The sequence below is a fragment of the Leuciscus leuciscus genome (genome assembly GCF_965113295.1).
Source record: "Leuciscus leuciscus genome assembly, chromosome: 6".
In the NCBI taxonomy this organism is placed as follows: Eukaryota; Metazoa; Chordata; class Actinopteri; order Cypriniformes; family Leuciscidae; genus Leuciscus; species Leuciscus leuciscus.
Window position 1 is genome coordinate 4,537,296 of NC_138730.1, and position 22,049 is coordinate 4,559,344.

General features: G+C 35.8%; 2 protein-coding genes and 1 long non-coding RNA gene across 3 annotated transcripts in view; all 3 read right to left on the minus strand.

Annotated features, from left to right (window-relative positions):
* The window catches only part of LOC309501907 (uncharacterized protein), a 427,051-nt gene that overhangs the window by 321,332 nt on the left and 83,670 nt on the right, over positions 1 to 22,049 (minus strand). The window lies entirely within an intron of this gene.
* LOC309502103 lies at positions 2,987 to 3,295 on the minus strand. The gene is made up of 2 exons (XR_014207157.1): positions 3,123 to 3,295; positions 2,987 to 3,053 (listed from the first exon to the last, which is right to left on the minus strand). It is a non-coding gene; the product is annotated as an uncharacterized lncRNA (long non-coding RNA).
* On the minus strand, positions 20,790 to 21,990 carry LOC309502004 (putative inhibitor of apoptosis). Its single transcript, XM_082174323.1, has one exon. The coding sequence runs from the start codon at positions 21,735 to 21,737 to the stop codon at positions 20,961 to 20,963; it is 777 nt and encodes a 258-aa protein (XP_082030449.1). The 5' UTR covers positions 21,738 to 21,990; the 3' UTR covers positions 20,790 to 20,960.

The following is a 22,049-nucleotide window of genomic DNA, read 5'->3' on the forward strand; positions in this document are numbered from 1 at the left end:
AATCACTCTTTTGAGTCGATTCTGTTCAAAGACTTCATCAAACAAGTTGGTAGATCTGTCTAAATCGGTTCGCGAATCAGTTTGAATGATTCAGTTCCTGATTCTGTTCAGTTACTGCACGCACTGAATCATCTGAAGCGATTGCAATTCACACTCGACTCGGAGTCGTAACAGGAAGATTTAAGCACATCAAGAGCGTTAGATGAAGTGGCAGTGGACCTACAGTACAGTCAAGTGAGAGCAAATCTTCAAATGCATCATATATTTGCCAGCGATGAAGATCTTTATTAGTTGAACATCTTCGTAAGCTGTCTGTGAATGAATGATTCCACAGGACGATACATTCGATTTCATTTAACTCAGGTAATACATTTTACAACCAAACAGATTATTATGCCACGATAGCACTACTAGAAAGGATGACATTACCCGTTTTTTGGACATAATACATTCATTTCTACATTAAATAAGCTACCATTGTTCACAGTTTATGAACACCCGCCATCCTGCGGTAGTTTGTGTGTATTGTTGCGCAGTGGCGTACGAACTCGACTTGAAAACGAATGCCTTTGCCTGCCGTACACACAGTTAACCAGTTTAAACATGCTTGCAGAAATATACATTTGATTATATTTTGGAGAACAGACAGAAAAAGATCCGTCGATGTACTTGTGTTTGTTTTTTTGTGTTCAGATGTTCAGTATCAGTCATGAGCGCGAGCACATGTGAAGAGTTTTAACTCTTCTCTGTGTCAGTTACATGCCTTTGAATGCAACACTCTGCAGATTCACTTTATTTCGACATTGTCTAATAATCCAAATGTAGTTGTATAAGTTACTATTATACAAACCAAAGGACAGGCAATGATTTTCGGGCTACAGATGGCAGAAATAATGTTTTTTGTTGCAAAGAGAGCCAATCTACTTATGAAAATAATAGTCATTTAAATAAAAAAAATCTAAATAATATTATTTTATATATATATGACGACTTCAGATGCAAAAGCCTCTAAGTACCATCTGAAATTTTCTTCTAAAAGAGCATTTTTTTATCAAGTTTGTATGTTTATGTTCAGTTATTTCACTGAAATGGCAATGAAAAGTACCTATTAATTGTCATTAAAGTGAAATTACTGAACTTAAATATACAAGCTTGATAAAAATGCTTGTTTTAGAAGAAAGTTTCAGATGGCACTCAGAGGCTTTTGCATCTGAAGTCTTCATATATATATATATATATATATATATATAAAATAGAGGCCTATATGATCCGAAGTAAGTTACTCGCTACTTGAGTAGTTTTTTCATTGGATACTTTTTTACTCTTACTCAAGTAACTATTAAGATTATTACTTTTACTTTTACTTTGAGTAAATATTTCTATAAGTACTTGTACTTTTACTTGAGTACAGTTTTTGGGTACTCTACCCACCTCTGCTACTGTCCACTGACATGCTTTTAAAGCTATTGATATTCAATTTGTTTGCCCTTCAAACACCTTAAAAGTATAGCGGAGGATTTTCCCGAATTTTTTAAAAGAACCGCCCTCTCCACTTTTTGAAAAAATGCACATGCACAACACTTGACATGCTCCCGAGAGGGAACGCCTATTAAACGTGTGCACGAGAGAGCATGCACGAGCCTAGTTCTCCTCATGCATGCTCTGTTTACAAGTTGCTGTCGGCATGGCTCATACAAGCCTACTTTCCAAAAGAAGATTTGCACTATTATGTTGCAAATTATAAACTAACTAAAAAACATTCATGCAAGACAAAATGTCAAATGCCCTTCCGTGTTTTATTTCCTTATTATACTGATCGATTGAGTGAGGACTCAAGACATGATCTGCAATGGAGAAGTAGCTTGTTGCATTTGTGTAATAAATACTATGGTGAACACATTGGAATTATCAAAAATGAACACACAAGGTTTTAGAACATTTCAGCGTAATACATTTTACCATTTGGTCATAAGGCTACTTTAGACAAATTGAGATGTTTACCGTGTCTACGTGGTGCGTGACTTATGCCAGGGCTAGCATCGCTAATCATAGCTTACATTAACTTTTACTAGCAGTGATTTTAAATGGATTTCTCCAAATAGCATGCTAAACTTTACCTGTCGAGTAGAAACTTCGCGACTGAGGCATCAGTGGGAAGCCAAACCTGTGCTTTTAGCGCACGCCAGCGTGTGAAATATTCTCCCAAAAACAATCTGGTCTTGTTTCTTTCTTCTTGTCATACAATTCGTAGACACTTTGTCTCATGCGACCCTCAGAAATTTTGAAAAAACCCGGTGAGAACGGCAAGCTTCAATGAATGGTTGAAACCGTAGCTCACCACACATATACACCTGAAAGTGCTCATGCACAGAAAGCGAAAACTACCTAGGGACGAGCACGTACGACGGCCTTACGTAAACATATCACCAGAATGATTGACAACTAGGAGGACCAATAGTCTTGATGATCCACCCGGCAAAAGAAAATCCTCCACTATACCTTTAAATTGCACATGTGTAGATCTAATCTAAATCTAAATTTCCCCCGAACCCACCTAGCAACATAAATTGTGGGACCTCAGTTTTTATAAAACCCTGCGTACGGCCCTGCCTTCATGTTACCATTGTCTTCTGTCTGGCTTTGTTCCCTGTAACTGCTGTTGGTGACCTTCATGTTTCTCACTCAAGTCTTTGTTTTTTTAGTTTTGTTCACGTTTATTTGAATAAAGCTGCACTTGCGTTCAGTAGTGATGGGAGAAACAAAGCTTTTCAAAGCTTCAAATCAATTAAACCAATTTCTTCGCAAAATACTTCACTGTTTTGAAGCGTTAGTCTAAGCGTGTAGTTTCGAAACGACACACGCTGGCCAAAAACTGCATAAAAACACCTTCTACAAACCCATTACAAATGTTTTATTGAAAGTAAAATCTATCAAATGCAATTAACTAATCATCTAATATGATTAAATATCTAGTGTCTGTATAATATGTACTCTTTTTAGGGCTGTACTCAACCAAAGAAAATCTTGGTCGACTGAAGTCCTGAAATTTTCGACTAAAAATCGACTAAAATCGACTAAAAATGACGGTAGAAAAAAAAAAGTTAAATTAATTAGATGCGCACTGTGCGCAGTACTTGGTAGCCTTGTTGTCCGCCTAAATTAATTATAAATAAACATAAAAAACTAGTAGGCTATTTGCAGTATATTAAATCGTTTTTGACCTAATTATTTTGCACTGAAATGAGTCTGACACACGAGTCTGTCGGCTCTGACAGCGTTGCATCACGTGCACCTGCGCAATCATAGCCTATGATTTCCCGAAAACAGTACTATGTTGTCAACTAGTGATATCATCACAAGAACTGTTGAGGAATATGCAACATAATTTAGACAATGATTTTTGTCATATGTTATAATAATAAGTTATAACTGTCAGACACTCATTTCACCGTCCATGTCCTCGCACCGAGCGAGGCTGAACATGAGCTCAGCTTCACAGCTGAGACACGAATAGACTATTAACTTAAAGCTTTTACTCTTAATAAACACAAAAGGCACGAAAGTGCAGTTATGCACTTTATTATAAAGTGCATAACTGAAAAATAAAGCATCCTAGGCTCAAAACTAACACAACCAACAGCACAGCGCAATTGCGCATTAGGCTCCAAAAAAAAGAAAAAAAGAAAAAGGTTATCACACTAAAACATTGAAATATGCAAATTCTGATATGTTCATATAGCCTACTCAAAACAGACAGGGCAAGCTAACGCAGACAAGTGAGCTTACCACTTTTAGATGATATGTCATGTTTGTCGTCGAGCTGTGGAAAACTGTTGCTTGTAAACTTTGCATTCGACCTTTTTCCTGTTATCAATTTTAACAAAATGCTGCCACACTGTCGATTTCTTTGTTGTTGACATGTTAGAAGAGGACTGACTATTAAACGCTCTCACAATTAAATAAATAATATTCAGCATCAAACCTTCTATAGTTATCGCTCTCTCTTGGGTTGGGCTAATCCAAAAAAGGTGAAAACAAGGGGGGTGTTCTGAAGACAGACTGTTAAAGTGAAACAAGGGTACTCTGAAAACACCCCCATTAGCAGTTAGTGCTTTCCAACTGATGAAATGAGCGCGCCTCAGCGCAGCAAAACTGATGAAATGAACGCGGCAAAAAATCGACCAATCAGAATTTTGGTCGAACCAGAACGTATCGACCAATTAATCGACTAATCGACTGGGGCAGTACAGCCCTAACTCTTTTATCAATTTTCAGTGCTTGTTTTGTTTATTTCATGGATGGCTCAACAAAACAGGCCAATAAGAAATTATTAACTACTATTATTCCTTTGAATTATACTAATGTCTAATTAAAACCTCTACAAATGTATAAATAATCCCACAGACACTTGTTCAATCTCAGTAAATCTGCATGATTCATGGGTCCACAGAGATCATCGCCCCCCAGTGGTGAACCATTGACATTTCCAAACGTTTCGAAACCGTTATGATGTAACTAAGCCTCGTTTACTGAAATCATGTGACTTTGGCAGTTTGATACACACTCTGAACCACTGATTCAAAACAAAAGATTCGTAAAGGTTTCGTAGCTTCATGAAGTGTGTTTCGAAAGCGCCCATCACTAGCGTTCAGTGGATCTTATTACAGGCAGATACTGATCACAGACTTTTAAAATGCACTTGTTCAATTTTTACAAGTTACAGAATATGCTGCACCAAAATTAGACATTTTACATTTTGGGAAATACAAACATTGAATTGAAAGCAGTTATGAACATTTCTGATTCTGATGTCACAAAAAACATTGTTCTGCCTCTACAGAAACTGAAATAATTATTGACCCATGATCAAACTGTCTGTCTTAACCAAATATTTAAAGCTTGATATCACATTTTAATTCTGTGTTTTTAATTTGCTGTTTAATTTTATTACTTTAAATTGTTGTGGCTCTGTGTGACTCTGAGGAAAAACCTGCTCTGACTCAAACAAGTGAGGAAATATTATCATCAGCTAACATTACAACTAAAAGTAAAGTAATATTATAAATAAATGAGCAATACTCACGTCAGTGTGTTGAGTCGACAGTGTTTATCCTGCAGAAGAGCAGCGATCTGATTCACTCGTGTGTCTCCTAGTTCATGTTCACTCAGATTCAGCTCTTTCTGGAGTAACGGGTTTTTACCCACAACTCTATTCACATACTGACAGGCTTCCTCTGCAGCAGGACTCAAAAACCTGCAGAAGAGTCAATTCGGTTCTCAACTAAATGTCTGTTGCATTACAAAAAAGATTGATGCGATACATTTTTTATTTTTCTTTGAACATTTAAATACACAAATAAATATAAATTTAAAAGGAACTAGAGCGACACTCAGTCCTAATGCAAACTCATAAGAACAGAAACGTCTCACAGAGCAGAAGGGCAAAAGCTCACTAGATCATGGTTTTCAGTATAAATACAGAGTGTGAAATTAAGATCTTTCTGGCTTTTAAGCAGGAGAAGTGAGAAACGTCAGCACAGAGAAAACTGGCTTGTGAAACTGCATGTTTGTGAGCATCTGGAGACTCATAGACCTGCTATAGAGAGATGCAGTGAATCTGGGCTTGATGGAAAACTATTGTGTTCAGAAAACTATTTCACTAAAAGGTTATCTAGAATTTTTATGAGAAGTGTGCACAAAAATAAAATTGTGCATTTCAATTATCAAGGTATACTCCAGAATAGCAGCCCATAAACTGACCCATAATGTCTATTTGACCTTTAGCTCGTATCACAACTAAACTGTGTTGACGTTTATCATCATCATGACAGAACCTGCAGCATCTGATCTGATCTTGATCATTTTGATGCAACAAATTGTCAAGCTAATTGTATAGCTAAAATAATATATTTGTTATGAATATTTAGCCTCCATATAACTAATTTAGTTTATTATTTGATCCCATCTCACCTCAGTGTCTTCAGTTGACAGTCTGGATCCTGTAGTAAATCACTGAGCTTCTTCACTCCTGATTGTCCAGGATCATTTCCTGTGAGATCCAGCTCTATCAGGTGTGAAGGGTTTGATCTCAGAGCTGAAGCCAGAGCTTTATAACCTTCTTCTGTCACACTGCAGTTAGAGAGTCTAGAACAGAGAGGAAAAAATTCTGCTGATTAATCAGTAAAACCTGAATAATATAAATCCTTAAACTTGAATTTTATTTTGTTCTTTGTACAAATGCATTGAAATTTAGATGCAAAAACTGACAACTGAATATGGAGGCAAACAAAAGGCACAGAAATCTTTAATATGTTAGACATCAACATCACTTTCCAGATTACAATTATCTAAAACTGTGTAAGCCCGTTTATCGGTCCAAATTGGGGTTTCCGCCAGAACGGGTGAAGGTCTCTGAGTGTTACTGTCTTTCCGCGTGGCAAAGTAATTTAATTCCATTCAGGCTTTTATCTCCATTTTATATCTGACTCCATTTTATATCTGACTCCATTTTATATCTGACTCCATTTTCAGTTAGATTGCCAATTGGTTATTGGTCATTTATATAATAGTTTAACAACACATTTGATTGTTCTATATAACTCTTTAAAAATTAAAGTAACGTTTACTTCAATAGAGGTATGGCCACTACTACAGCTATAAGTCAACCAACTTTACTTGTCTGGTTTCCCACGTACACTTATCTAAAGTAACATTAAATTAAAACAGAGGTAAGACACACCCAGATTGTGGTTGGTCAAGCAGCACTTTTGCTGCCCTAAATGGAAATTCACTTCCCGTCTTTGCAAAACATGTACACTTGAATTAGCGCCAAAGTATTAGTCGTCACTAATCTGACGCAAAACTTGCGGTAACATATGAATCAGTTTAATCTACTTGGGAAAACAATTTCAGAGTCAGTCGGAATAAAATCAAATGTAACAATTTATTATGTCAGATAAAAATGTATCATGCCAACTACATAATCAGTTCAAAGGTAATAAATACAAAACATCAAATGCTCTGGAATAAAGAGAGAAGATGCGAACCTGACATTATAAAATACATGATGTGGAGTGCCTGCATACACTCTGCATCACGGGCTAATTTGAGTTACAAATCACCACAAGCCTTCTTCAGCATCTCCCTAAACACTCAGACCAAGGCAGAAACCTCTTTTCAAATGTAAACATGAGTTCACAGTGGGAATTTGCATTAATCACCGTCCCAGACTTACTGGGGACCGAAGTTGAGGGAATGATGTGTAAATTGGGAGGTGATCACCTGAAGTGTGATCGTGTCTCGAATGGGGATGGTAATATAGCAAGAGAGATCAAATGTTAATTTCCTTTGTTTTCTCAGAGAGTTGCCCTCTCTTCCAGTTCTTCTAGTTTATCCAGTCTTACAACTGTACAGGTCTGAAAGTCTGTGATCTGAATGATCCACAACAAGTAACCTGAAAATGGTCGGAAAATTTGAAAATTTAAGTTTGGGAATGGCCTAATTAAAGTCCAGACTTCAACTCCATTGAAATGCTGTGGAAGTACGTGAAACACAGCTCATGTTGGAAAGTCTACAAATATCACTGAGCTGAAGCAGCTTTGTAAGGAGGAGTGGGTCAAATGGACCAAAATACCTTCACAGTGGTGTAAAACACTCATAAACTAGAGGAAGTGTTTAGTCGAGACTAGCTGAAAAGCTGAAAGCAGAATCAAAGATACACAGCTCCCTCAAAAGCATTAAAATACATTAATCCTGTCACATAAAATATTAAGAGAAGTTATTTCTACCAGATCTCGCCCTCCATTCTGTGGCAGATTTACCAGCTCTGACAGAATCATCTGAATTCTCAACACTAGGTATGCAAGTAATGATTACATCACTAAAGTATAAATTACTATAAACAAAACAGCACAATTTAAGTGTTAATTTATAAGAAGTAGAATATATATATATATATATATATATATATATATATATAGTATATCCACTAAATATTATAATCCCTTGAAAATTAGTCCATGATTTACTCACACTCAAGTCATCCTAGGTGTATATGACTTTCTACTTTCAGACGAATACAATCGCAATTATATAAAAAAAATGTCCTGGCTCTTCCAAGCTTTATAATAGCAGTGAATGGCTGTATATTTTTTAAGTCCATCAAAGTATGAAAAACTTGATGAAAAAACACAACAACAATAAAATAGCACAATGACAGGATTGATATGGTATACCCACGTTGCAACAAATAAATAAAAGATCTTTGAATTTTTCACAAAAGTTCTCTCGCGCTTTTGAGGTGCGATGATCCTGTCAGTCATCGCACCTCACTCTAGTCATGTGACTCCTGTGGCTCAACTTACCTCAGTATCTCCAATTTACACTTTATATTCTTCAGTCCAGTGCAGATCAGCTTCACTCCTGAATCCTGAAGATTATTATTGTTCATGTTCAGCTCTTTCAGATTGGTATCTGATCCAAGAACTGCAGCCAGAGCTGAACAGCTTTTGTCTGTTAAGTTACAATCATTTAACCTACAATAAGTCACAACACAGAATTAGATGGAACACATACAATACATTTTCTATATACAAATATTAAATACATTTTCCATTTATTTTTTACATAAACAGCACATGGGTTTTTGCCACTGTTGCCTCTGTCATGCTTAGTTGGGGACACTTAATATTCAACAACATTATTGTCTTGACTGCACCGACACCATTATATGAGACAGTTCACACTTTTATGGCAGGGGCAGTCATGGCCTAGTGGTTAGGGAGTTGAACTGGCAACCCAAAGGTTGCTGGTTCGATTCCAGAACCGGTGGGAAATGACTGAGGTGCCCTTGAGCAAGGCACCTAACCCCTAATCGCTCCCCGGGCGCCACACAAAGGCTGCCCGCTGCTCTGGGTGTGTGTATCCACGTTTGCAGTGTGTGTGTGTTAACTACTCACTACTCTGCTCCTAATGTGTGTGCATTAACTTGGATGGGTTAAATGCAGAGGTCAAATTCCAAGTATGGGTTACCATACTTGGCTGTCACGTGTCACTTTCACTTTCACTTTCAAGTTAAAGGCCTTTCATTATAATTCTAAAAATGCCTCCATTCACATGTACATGTCTTTTTGACATAAAATCTTTAATGATTTAAGTAAAGCTAAGATTACTTAAACCTAAGAAACTAAGATTTTTTGTTTTGTTTTTAATATTTCAAGATTAAGGTCAACCGATGGCTGATGCCGATATCTTAGAGAGCAGGGTGGCCAACGGGTGACATATCATTAATTTAAAGAGAGTAAAAAAGCATCCATAACAATTGCTGAAATGAAATGTATAGTTATTTTACTTAATTACTAAATTAGAAAAATATATTTAAAATAAATATATATGAAAAAAGAGATTTTGAACCTTAATTTAATAAAAAATTACAACTTTTTTGTAGAAAAAACATCTTAAAATGTGTACATCAAATATGATACAACAGGCTTTTGATAAATGTTTATTTGTAAATCTCTCGATCTACATATTACATTACATTATTATTACATTAAACTAGAGAATTACTCATAGAAATAAGCATTTAAAATATCTAATTACTGGGAGAAACAGAGGGACAACTAATATGTGGTAATATGTACATTAAGTAGGTTGTATTATAAAAATCTCAATGTTTTTATACTATAACCTTTCAGAATTTCATCTTACTTTTTGACAATATAAATAACATCTGTACCAAATTACATTCCTTCCCCCCAGTCTGGGTATATGAATAAAATATGTCAGAATTCTATATAAGTCATACAAGTCTGGTGTATCATATGATACAAAACAAACATGCAAACATTTTTACATGTTTTTTTATATTTTGTCTTTAGTTTTGATAAACTGTCTCCACACACACACACACACACACACACACACACACACACACACACACACACACACACACACACACACACACAAAGCTTTACAGGTATACTGCCCTACAAAGCAAAAAGGCAGTAACTACGCAGAGTGCAGAACTGAGAAAAATGACTTTAAAGTTATCCTGTCATCCAGCCTAAGTAATTGTAGGTAGATTATTGGACATGTGGCTGTTTTGTTACTTTATATTAGCTTATTCTTTGTACATATCAATCCTCATATTTAATTTGATATTTTACCCCTATTTTGCAGTTACTGTATTCTTGCTTTGTATTACTTACCAAAAACGTGGCACCATACCAAGGAAAAAAGCAGTAACTACAGATTCTCCAAAAACTAGTTTGCCACAACTTGGGCTCTGGGTGTGTTAGATACACTGTATTTGAAATAATTGGAACCATTTGTTTTCCTGAACATGGATATACCAAACCCAAACTAATTTGACGATTTCAGGTCAATATTTTCCACCCGGAAGCTGTTCTGGTGCTGAAACGGCTGCTTAAAGTCTCACATTGCTAAGCTGTATCAAGGCCCAAATGGGGACAATTTATTTTGAATAGGACCACATTATTATGTGTGAGTATTAGATTAATGTGTGTCTGGGGGTGTTTCTGTATCTGTAATGTAGTATCTGCTATACCTACAAATCACATTAATGTTAAAGCACTGCAAAACAACTTTTCTTTGGAGCAATATAGGCAAGTTAAACTCCAATTTAACAGAGCAAAACAAAATCATTTTGCCTAAGTGTTTCTAATTTGTGTGAAGTTAGAAGGGTGAAATCGCAAATGTTAAAACCGTCCCGTGAGTAGGGATGTCACGATACAAAAATTCCAGTAGTCGGTACCGATACCATTCAAATTTTACGGTTCTCGGTACCAATTTCGGTACCACAGCAAAATCTGTTGAAACTATTTTTCTATTTTATTTAACTGTTTGAATTTTATATTTTTTATGACGGTAATCATAAATAAATAATACATATAGCATTGAAGGCTACATGCTGTTTAAACTTAAATATTGCTTATAAAAAAAATCAAGTGAAAATTAAGCAACCTTCTAAACACACATTATTATTAGCAGTAGTAGTAGTATTTTTAATACATGGAGACGTGGCTAAATCTACTGTACAGTAGCCTAATATAATTATTTCTGTCAATTTCTTCAAGTTAAACCGAACTTTTATTTTGACGGGTTGCCGTGAAGACCTTTGAGTTTCTGTGTGTGTATGATATGACGATAGTTTTTCTCAAATGAAACGGTAAAATGCTCATGAAGTGACTCTCAGAGCGGCTCTGGAGATGAATTTCATCATGTCATCATATCGTGAGGCAGCAGAGACTGAAAACAGCGCGAGCGTCACTCATGCTTCTGTGTGTGTGTGTGTGTGTGTGAGGTAAATGAAATCACGCGTCTGCGCCATTCATTCACACAGAGACCAACAGAACATGCAGGGTTAATATTTAAATAGTCTTTTTGCGGTTTAATATACACAGATATATATATATATATATATATATATATCGTGGTATATGTCGGCTACGTCGATATGCTTAGATAAACACAGAAGCAACTGAAAGCAGCTCCTATTAGTGGGTAAGTTACCGGTACTACAGAAATGCTGGTATCTTCACATTTTAAAAATTTCAGTAGGGCTTGGTACCGAAGTGCCGTTACTTTTGACAACACCACCCGTGAGGATGCCATGAAATCAGCTGTGTTCACCATGGAAACAGTAACTTCACTGCGCAGCAACACGGTTATTTTTTGTTAGGTAAAACATAACAAGAATACAGTAATGGATGTTACTGTACTCATGCTTTGTTTCACTAGGGCTTTTTGCAGTTACTGTACAAACGACTACCATTTTTCTCCAAAACGACACACATTTGAGATAAGATGTTTTGTCACATAACAAAGGATGCCTTGAATGTCATGAAAATGCTAACTCATTTTTGACCAAAATTGCAGTTACTGCCTTTTTGCTTTGTAGGGCATTATAGGTTCATGTTTATGATGGGGAATCACTTTAGTGTAATGTAGATAAATGCATTTTTCAGATGAGAGCTAAACATGACAAAATATATTAAAAGACTTACAGGGCTCTTCTGGAGGATTTGATGACTGCCGATAATCTAATGAGACACTCGTCTGATTTCTTGAATTTCTGAAGCTCAAACTCATCCAGCTCTTCCTCTGATGTCAACAACACAAAGGCTAAAGCAGACCACTGGGCAGGTGAAAGGTCACCAGATGAGAGACTTCCTTTGCTAAGGTGGGTCTGAACCTCTTTCACCAGAGTTTGGTCGTTCAGTTCATTCAGACAGTAGAACAGATTGATGGATCTCTCTGCAGGAAGATTATTTTCTAATTTCTGCTTGATGTACTGAACTATTTCCTTGTTGCTCTGGTCATTGCCGTCTTGCTGTGTCAACAGACCTCGTAAGAGTCGTCGATTGGACTGGAGTGACAGACCGAGGAGGAAGCGAAGGAAAAGGTCCAGGTGTCCATTGTCACTCTCGAGCGCCTTGTCCACTGCAGTCTTGAGAAAATCAATCATGGTTTCATTTCTGTTTTCCTGTTCTGTAGACTCATGATCAAACACACTTGTCTTGTTGATGTCTAGAAACAGATGTGCATAAAGGGCTGCAATAAACTCTTGAATGCTCAAGTGAACAAAGCAGTACATGGTACCAAGAACGATCCCTGTTTCCTCCTTAAAGATCTGGGTACACATGCCCGAGTACACTGATGCCTTATAGACGTCAATACCACAGGCTTCCAGGTCTGTGTCATAGAAGATCAGGTTGCTGCTTTCCAGCTGATGAAATGCCAGTTTCCCCAGTGAAAGGATGGCGTCTTTATCCCAGGAAACATCTGGTGTGTATTCTCCATCATACTTTCGGCGGCTCTGCTGGATCTGAAAGCGGAGAAAGTGTGTGTACATTTGTGTCAGAGTCTTGGGAGTGTCTTCAGTATTTGATTCCTGTAGTGTTTTAGAGATCTCATCAGACTGAGTGTTTTTCACATCATTATTTATTTTCTCCTCCAGAATGTTCTGGAGAACCGTGGCTGAAATCCAGCAGAAGACTGGGATGTGGCACATGATAAAGAGACTCTTTGATTGTTTAACATGATCTATGATTGTGTTGGCTTGAATATCATCCGTGAATCTTTTTTTGAAGTACTCTTGCTTTTGTGCGTCACTGAAACCACGTATCTCTGTCAGCCGGTCGATACAGTCAGGAGGAATCTTACTGGCAGCTGCTGGTCTGGTGGTGATCCAGATGAGAGCAGAAGGAAGCAGATTTCCCTTCATGAGGTTCGTTAGGAGAACATCCAGAGAGGCTGGTGACGACACATCACGCCACGTCTCATTACAATCAAACTTCAGAGGAAGGCGACATTCGTCCAGTCCATCAAGGATGAACAGAACTTTAAATTGATTCCTTCTTGTAAGGTTCAGTCCTTTTGTCTCTGGGAAAAATTGAGTTATAAGGTCCATCAAACTTAGTTTTTCTTTCTCCTTTAAGTTCATCTCTCTGAATGGAAGAGGAAATATGAAGCTGATATCTTGATTTTCTTTTCCTTCAGCCCAGTCCAGAACAAACTTTTGCACAGAGACTGATTTCCCGATGCCAGCGACTCCTTTTGTCAGTACAGTTCGGATCTCCTCGTCTTGTTCAGGTGCTTCAAACAAATTTGTGCATTCAACATGTATCTCTTGTGCTTCATGACGCCTGGAAGCAACTTCAATCTGTCTCACCTCATGTTCAGTATTGACCTGTTCACTGCCACCCTGAGTGATATAGAGATCTGTGTAGATGTTATTCAGAAGTGTGGAGTCACCTTGCTTCGCAATTCCTTCAAACACACATTGATACTTCTTCTTTAGGCCACATTTCAGCTGAGGAATGAAGAGCAGATCATCTAAACACAGGAACAGACAATAGATAGTTTTAGTCTTCATTTTCTCTCCTACATTTATAAGAGACAATCTGACAGATGATCATGAGTCTCTTACCTTCTAGAGCATCAGCGGTTTCATCTTGCTTCATCTCTCTCAGGTAATGTAGTGTGAGATCAAGAGCTGCTGATTTGATACTGGATCTGTTCTCATTAAAGTCCTTCACAAAGTGTTGTGTGTTCTCATTTTGTAATATTGTCTTAAACTTCTCCAGCTCATTCTTCAGAAATGTGATTATTTTGCTCTCAAGATCCTACAAACAAAAGTAAGAGAAAAAGAATAACACAATTTAAGCCAAATTGTACGTCTACATTTGGTCAACACTATTTATTCAATAATTATAATACATGTACATAAAAAAATCCAGTTAAAAGACTAACATGCTAACCAAGTTGTGCTAAAATGTGTTTACAAGGAAAAATAAGTGATTCTTTGTTCAATAACATATTTGTTTGTTAGAAATATTAAACATTTATAAAAATGTGTTTTCCTACCTGGAAGATCCCTAGAAGATTGTCTTTGAAATTCTCGTGGTTCCTGTGAGTCTGAACGTCTGAGTCTAATGTCTCATATTGAAGCCTGTAATCAAATTAGTAAAATAAAATACTAACTGATATTTTACAGAAAGAGAAATAAGCATTAGCTGTGAATACTCTGACAAATATTTGATCTAAACATGTTTCATGATTGATATTCACTGATACAACTTTTAAACACAGTCAACGTGTGACAAAAAATTTGTAACACAAAATACCTTTTATTAGATGATGGTGTTTTCTCACTGAAGTTTGGTCCTATACCTTTAGACCGATCACTCTTCAGAGACACAGAGCTGGACACATGTGAGCCTGATCTTACACTGATGACACAAAGAACAGAGAGAAAACACTTTAGTAAAGGAGATACTTTAGTCTCATTTGAAAAGGTTTAATGTTGCAAATAGTGATCAAATGCAGTATAGCTGTGTATTTGTTCATTTATGACCATGGCTGGATGGATGGACATGTTTAGTTGCATGATCTATTTTCCATAGTGAATGTATGCCTCCTTGTGGCTGCCAGTGTAATTGTGTTACAGGAATGAGTTTCATAAATCCCCTTACACAGTCAAGTTCAATCACATACACCACTGTGGACAAATAATACAACCCTATAATGTAATGAAAACACACAAAATACCTTTTATTAGATGATGGTGTTTTCTCTCTGAAGTTTGGTCTTCTTCCACCTTTAGACCGATCACTCTTCAGAGACACAGAGCTGGACACATGTGAGCCTGATCTTACACTGATGACACAAAGAACAGAGAGAGAGAGAAAACACTTTAGTAAAGGAGGATCAACTGTGTGTGAAACACATCTGTGTCTTTATCTAATCCTCCACAGAAATACACACACTCACATAATCAACAGTTTTATAGTTAACCATCATTTTATTTACTGGCTCACATTAGTTTAACAATTTCTTTAATATACATGAGTGAGATTAAATCATTTAAGAGAACATGTCAAGTTTTTGTTTATTGACAGAAAAGAGCAGAAATGTCTGTGTGACACAGTTTTGTTAGCAAACTTGAATTAAATGAAGTGTATAGTTGTTTTCTAATGCCTGTCAATAATTTTATGATCTAAAAACTAAAGTCATTTATTTGGATTAATTCAGTGTCTAGAAGGTTATTAACAAATTATTAACTGTGATATTTTCTATAGAGTAAACAGGGCTTTATAGATGTCAGTGTTAATTTAAGAAGCTCAAAAGTGAAGTTGTGCAAAGCATTTTCAAAGATAAAACAATGCTTAAAGTTTTGTTATTGACAGGGAAACACAAAGTCCAGTGGAGTTTAAACTGATGAAAACAGACGCAGTCTTACCTGTGTTTCTCTGAGAGACTCATCTGAGAGAGAGAGTCCTTTCCTCTTTCCTCTGACATACTGCAGCTAAACTGACACTGAAAACTGATCAGCACTGCTTTCTGAAAACACTCAATCCTTCAGCATCACCTGGAAATGACACCATTTTACACAGATGGAGAACATCTTATTTAAGACAATAATGAAGAATGCTGAGTTATCATCAACAACAGCAAAAACAATGTATAAAATAAAGTGAGTTACAAACAAATATATTGCCATGTAAAATAACCGAATGGTCTTAATCATTTCTGATTGTTTAATGAGTTTAACTGACTCTAAATATGAATTCATTGGGGAACAGAAATTTACATTGTGCTGGGAAAACCCAATTTGTTATATTCTCTGTTACAGTATAATATCATTTTACAATCATATTTACCCAATCTTTATTAATTGTTGAATCATTTGTCATTTAATCATTACTTCAAGTTCACAATGGTGGTTGATTTCATTACTTTCAAATGATCCTAAAACAACTGATTATGTAAAAGTAACCAGAGTTATTATAGACATACTGTATAACTACTAAAGAGAGGTTAAAGGGCTACATATGTCACTTTGAGTGATTTATGGCCATTAAGCCCCGCCCCCTTTGGGAATATTCCCACGCTTGCCCCGCCCCCCTTCTACCCCCACCCCCCTTCTACCCCCACCCACCCACCTCCGGACAGACCACGTGACCATGGGAATTTTCCCACGCTTGCTCCTCCCTTATGGGCGTGAACAGAACCAGGGAAATATTCTAAATTAAATTATAAATTTAATTATATATTTAATAATATAAAACGTTTGTATAAAAGTTCAAATACACGTTTAGTGTTCTCACACATTTGTAAAATGTTAAAATGTCAATGAAAAAGTTTAAATTGCATTATCTTAAAGCTATCAAAATGTATTAGTATTAAGACATTAAACAAATATTAAAACATATCATGCGCATAAACACATACGTACATTTAAAAAACTGACTTACGTTTTTACAAGTCCGTTTTGTTGAAAGAAGAACAAAAGTTTTTTATCCGTCTCCAAAGGCTTAGAGCTTTTAACTCCAAAAATGACAAAATCCGAAAAAGCGAATAGTTCTATTTTCTAACATACATTTAAAGAAAAAGCTGTACTTTCACAATTACATTGTGTTTAAAGGTGTATAAAACATTGTTTTAAGTTTAAATTATATTTTCTTAAAGATATCAAAATGTCTAAGTATTAAAACATCTAAAACAACATTTTAAAGATGTTAAAAGTTTAAATTATATTTTCTTAAAGATATCAAAATGTGTTAGTATTAAAACATCTAAAACAACATTTTAAATATGTTAAAACATTAATGAAAAAAGTTTTAAATTATATTTTCTTAAATATATCAAAATGTGTTAGTATTAAAACATCTAAAACAACATTTTATGTTAAAACATAAATGTTAAAACATTGAAAAAGCAATATTCAGCTCCGGACCGTGGGAATTTCCCATGGTCCCCTTCCCTACAAACATCCCCAACCCCTCCCCACTTCTGGTCATCTGACCGTGGGAAATTTCCCCACGATCCACATTAAAACATCTAAAACAACATGTATTAAAATTATATCAAGCAAATAGTTCTATTTTCTAATACATTTGAAGAAAAGTTGTACTTTCACAATTACATAGTGTTTAAAGGTGTATAAACGTTGTATAAAGTTAAAATACACGTCTTTAGCGTTCATACATTGTAAAATGTTAAAACATGAATGAAAAAGTTTAAATTGCATTATCTTAAAGCTATCAAAATGTATTAGTATTAAGACATTAAACAAATATAAAAAACATATCAAACGCGTAAACACCTACGTACATTTAAAAACTGACTTACGTTTTTACAATTTCACTTGTTGAAAGAAGAACAAAAGTCTTATTATCTCCAAAGATATATCCGGTTACAATAATGTTTAAACATCATATTGTTTAACAAATAACATTATGACAATGTATATTAAAACTTTTTAAGAAATGTACAATAAAGACATAATCAGAGATGAGATCAGTGTTTTTTATTTATTAAAGAAGACAGATGTAATTTCATTACATATGAAGTGTCCATCACTTTTAAAACATTAATGAAATAAGTTAAAATTGCATTTTTCTCTAAAAGAGTTATTAAAAATGAGTTAGCGTTATTTTAAGATGTTAAAAATCAATAATTTACAGAAAAGTAAATGTATCCATCCACACAGTATTTGTAAAACTGTTACATAAAACACAAACTAGTTTTAAACATTGTTAAAAAGCCTTAAGTTTTTACATACCATTTGTTGAAAGAGAGCCAAAAGGTATATCCAAAGGTATATTCCACATCAAATGTATATCCGAATGTATATCCAAAAGGTATATCCAAAGCTCGAAAGATTTATCCAACAACAAGGATATATCCAAGACCAAAGGTTTATCCAACATTAAGGGTATATCCGGATCCAAAGGTTTAGAGATTTTAATTCCAAAAGTTACAAAATCCTCGTGAGGAGATCAGCGAAAAGCGACCATACTCTTACATCCCAAAAGTTAGAATGACCTCTGTGACATCTGCCCAGTAGCCACAGGTAGACCCCTCCCACCCCTAGACCCCTCCCACCCCTAGGTTCCCTCCCACCCCTAGACCACTCCCACACAAAGACCCCTCCCACACCAGCTATGTATTGGGTAACAGATCAGCGAGGTTGTTTTTAATTAAAGAAAAGCTTTGTCTTCCACATTCATTTAAAACTTTTAAAAAACAAAATATGTATACATTTAAAATGCAGTGATTAAGTATTCATACGTTTTACAACTGTTATCTGAAAAAGTTAGAATGTGGTTCTCCACATACAGATTTAAAAACCGTTCAAAACAACATCAACAAATATAATAATAATGTGCAATCATTTAAAAATTTTTAAAAACAATGTATGTATAAAGTTAAAATACAATGGTGTAGTATTCGTACGTTTACAACGTTATCTGAAAAAGTTAGGATTAATAGCTAGATTTTAGTTAAAATTAATAGTTAAAATTATTAGTTAAGTTAGAGTTAATTCATGCTTTAGTTAAGGTATATTCACTAACTTACTGATTTATTCACTACAACCCAATGGAGAAATCTGATCATTGTTTGAGAATGTGTTTTGGAGTAAAAAATAATGATTCTGTTCAAAACTATGTGGTTTTAACTTTAAAACTGTGAAACGTAAGTGGTAGGCAAACATTTTCCACACACACACACACACACACACACACACACACACACACACACACACACACACACACACACACACACACACACACACACACACACATGTAACACTTTCACATACAACTTTAATAATAAAATAACTTTAACTTTAATAAAATGATACAGACCTTTAAAATACAAAGGTGTATCGGGTAGTATTTAAAACGTTAGGCCTATCAAAAAATGTAAACAAGAATGTCTTCTTACGTATACAGATTTTAAACCCTGTTAAAAACAAAAAAGTCAACGTTAAATCATTTAAAACAAGATATAGAATGTCTTTCACGAACAACGTTTAAAGATACCAGAAAAAATGGTAAATTATGTTTCAAACGTGAACAACATATCAAACATATCAAACAACGACAGTTAAAAATAATACATGTCGTGTTCGAGAAAAGTAATATTGATGTAATCTTTGTGAGATCATACCCACAAACACAGAACTTTGTGCTTGGTGATACACTTTACTAAAAGAAAATATTATGGAAGTCATTTTCAAACTGTGAGTAGGCTATGCTTTAACATGTAACTATACCATATTTTATATATTAATATCATGGTTCCATGTTGTTTTAATGTTTTAATGTTTTAATGTTTGTTATTAACTAATACCCTTTTAACTAACATTTCAACATCCTGCACAAATTAAAGAAACATATGAGGTAAGGATAGTCCCAGACCACAGATAAACAGATAATGGAATGTTCACAACCTACAGTATATTAGTTATTCTCCTACTTAGCGTGTGTGTAAATAGTTGTGCTTAAATCTTTGGGTGTATTTTTTACACACCAACATATTTGTCACACCGTAGCGATGCATCATGGTCTTGTAAAGCCGGACTAACTTTAAAACATCATCTTTATACGGGGATCACATGTGTCCAAAACAGAAAAGAGCCGTTTATAATAAATACACAAAAGTTTCCAAATGATGGTTTTATTACTCCGCTAGATTTAGTCATCTTGTTCAGATAGCACAACGCTGTTTCACATGTTGTATGTTGGACTGTATGTGTTTTAGGTGAAGACGTTTCTTTGAGAGCTGTCTATAGAAATAAATGACAATTAAGAATTTAAGTGATAGTCTTTCTGTTTGACTTAATTGATACTTCATTTAGTGCAACTTTCCCTCTATCTACGAATTACACAAAGTGCATGCTGTTTTACACTTAAACTATTACAACAGAATCACATCTGACTATTGCACTGAGAGAGGCATATTCATCCAAGCTCGAGGCTGTTAAACAAAGTTCCACACTTTGGTAAAACCTAAATTCTAGAGGTCAACTGGGTTAAAAGTAAATGCATCATCATGAGCCATTTAAAACAAATACAGAAAAAGCCACTATAGTGATCAGTTTTAGCGTTTGAATTGACATTTTACATATTACGCTATTTACATCTTGTTTTTGTACAGTTTTTGCAAAAAGTATATAGTCACAGAGCGTGGTCAAACATGTTCATATAGGAATGTATGAAAAACATGAACAAATACTGCATAAAGAGAATTAAATGACGGTCCTTCTAGTATGAGAGTGTTTAAGACTAAACATATATTTATTTTAGAACATCTTTCTGCTATGTCTACGAAACATTGATGTGAAAGATGAGTATTACACATCAAACTCGTCTAACTATTACACTTATTTTGGTATTATTACACAGTTATTTTGTGTGTCACTAAACAACATGGTTAAGCTAATGAATTACAGTTGATACGTGGTATTTTTACGTGAAAGGAGGGAAAGGAATATTTAACATATAAAAATTAAAATATTTTAACCTATCGTCAATTTCAATTGTTAGAAAAATCATCTAACAATCAACAGTTATATGTGAAACAATTAGAGTTGGTGTAAATTTGCACATCCAAAAACTGTTGTTACTTGGATGATAAATATCTTCACTTTATGATAGGAAAGTACGGACAGCGCCTTTGACCAAGCCTCTACATATGGGGCACTTGCGCAGAGAAGGCGCACATTCTTTGCACACAACTAGGTGACCACAGGGGATGAAGACAATGTTCACTTCCTTATCCATGCAAACTTTGCATGTGCGCTCCTCTTGAAGTCTTCTTAACTGTTCCTCCATAGGCAAGTCTGAAAGATCTTGACTCAGTGATGCAGCTTCATTTGTCTGGGCCATCAGTTCTCTCAGCAGGCAGACATCATTCTTCTTGATCCAGTTGCAGAAGACTTCTGCTGCTGCATTTCCTTTCGACAGGACTAACTCAATGAGCTGCCCTGTCTGCTGCTGCTTGACTGTAGCGCAGTTACGAATAATGTCATACTCTTTCTGTGAGACGATGTTCATCATCACTGGATCTTCTGAACGGTCTTCTCCAGGACCCAGGTGTACAACAGGTGGATCAACAAAATCTCTTGAGTTGTTGTCTCCATTAGTCAATAGCTGTTCAAATAGTCTTGGAAATCTTGCTTGAATCTGATGAACAAACTCTTGGCCCTTTTCTTGCAACAGGTATTCACATCTTGGAAACCACTTAGCATGTTCTACCCATGGATCATCACCAGACTCCCAACATCTGAGTCCACCATCACAACAAAAGCACTTCACGTCATCACGACGACCAACATAGTAAAAACCAGCCAATTGGTCTGGTCGAACAGTTATTCTTGAGGGCCAGTAGACAAATGTGAGCAACCTTTCCTCACACTGTTGCATTGCCGAGTTAGATACATTGGAAAGGTCGCCGTCAGATAAAGGTACATTATCTGCACGGTCACCTCGAACGAAGCGGCAGTTGGGGTAATGCCTCTGGTGCTCTGATACTGCCCGATCTCCCGGTTCCCAGTTGTTAAGCTGGCCTCCACAACTGAAGCAAGCCACTCTGTCGCCCTGGCCAAGGTAGTAGAAACCACTTTTGGCAAGCTCGGCTGGACTTACTGGTGCAGGAGTCCAATTCTGAAAGGTGTCAGGGTGTGGTGGTGGCGCAATGGATAAGACACATGCCTTTGGTGTGAGAGACCCGGGTTC

What these genes read in the sequence shown, in the direction of transcription:
- LOC309502004 (XM_082174323.1), bottom strand. Translation starts at nt 21,737, where the DNA reads ATGCAACAGTGTGAGGAAAGGTTGCTCACATTTGTCTACTGGCCCTCA.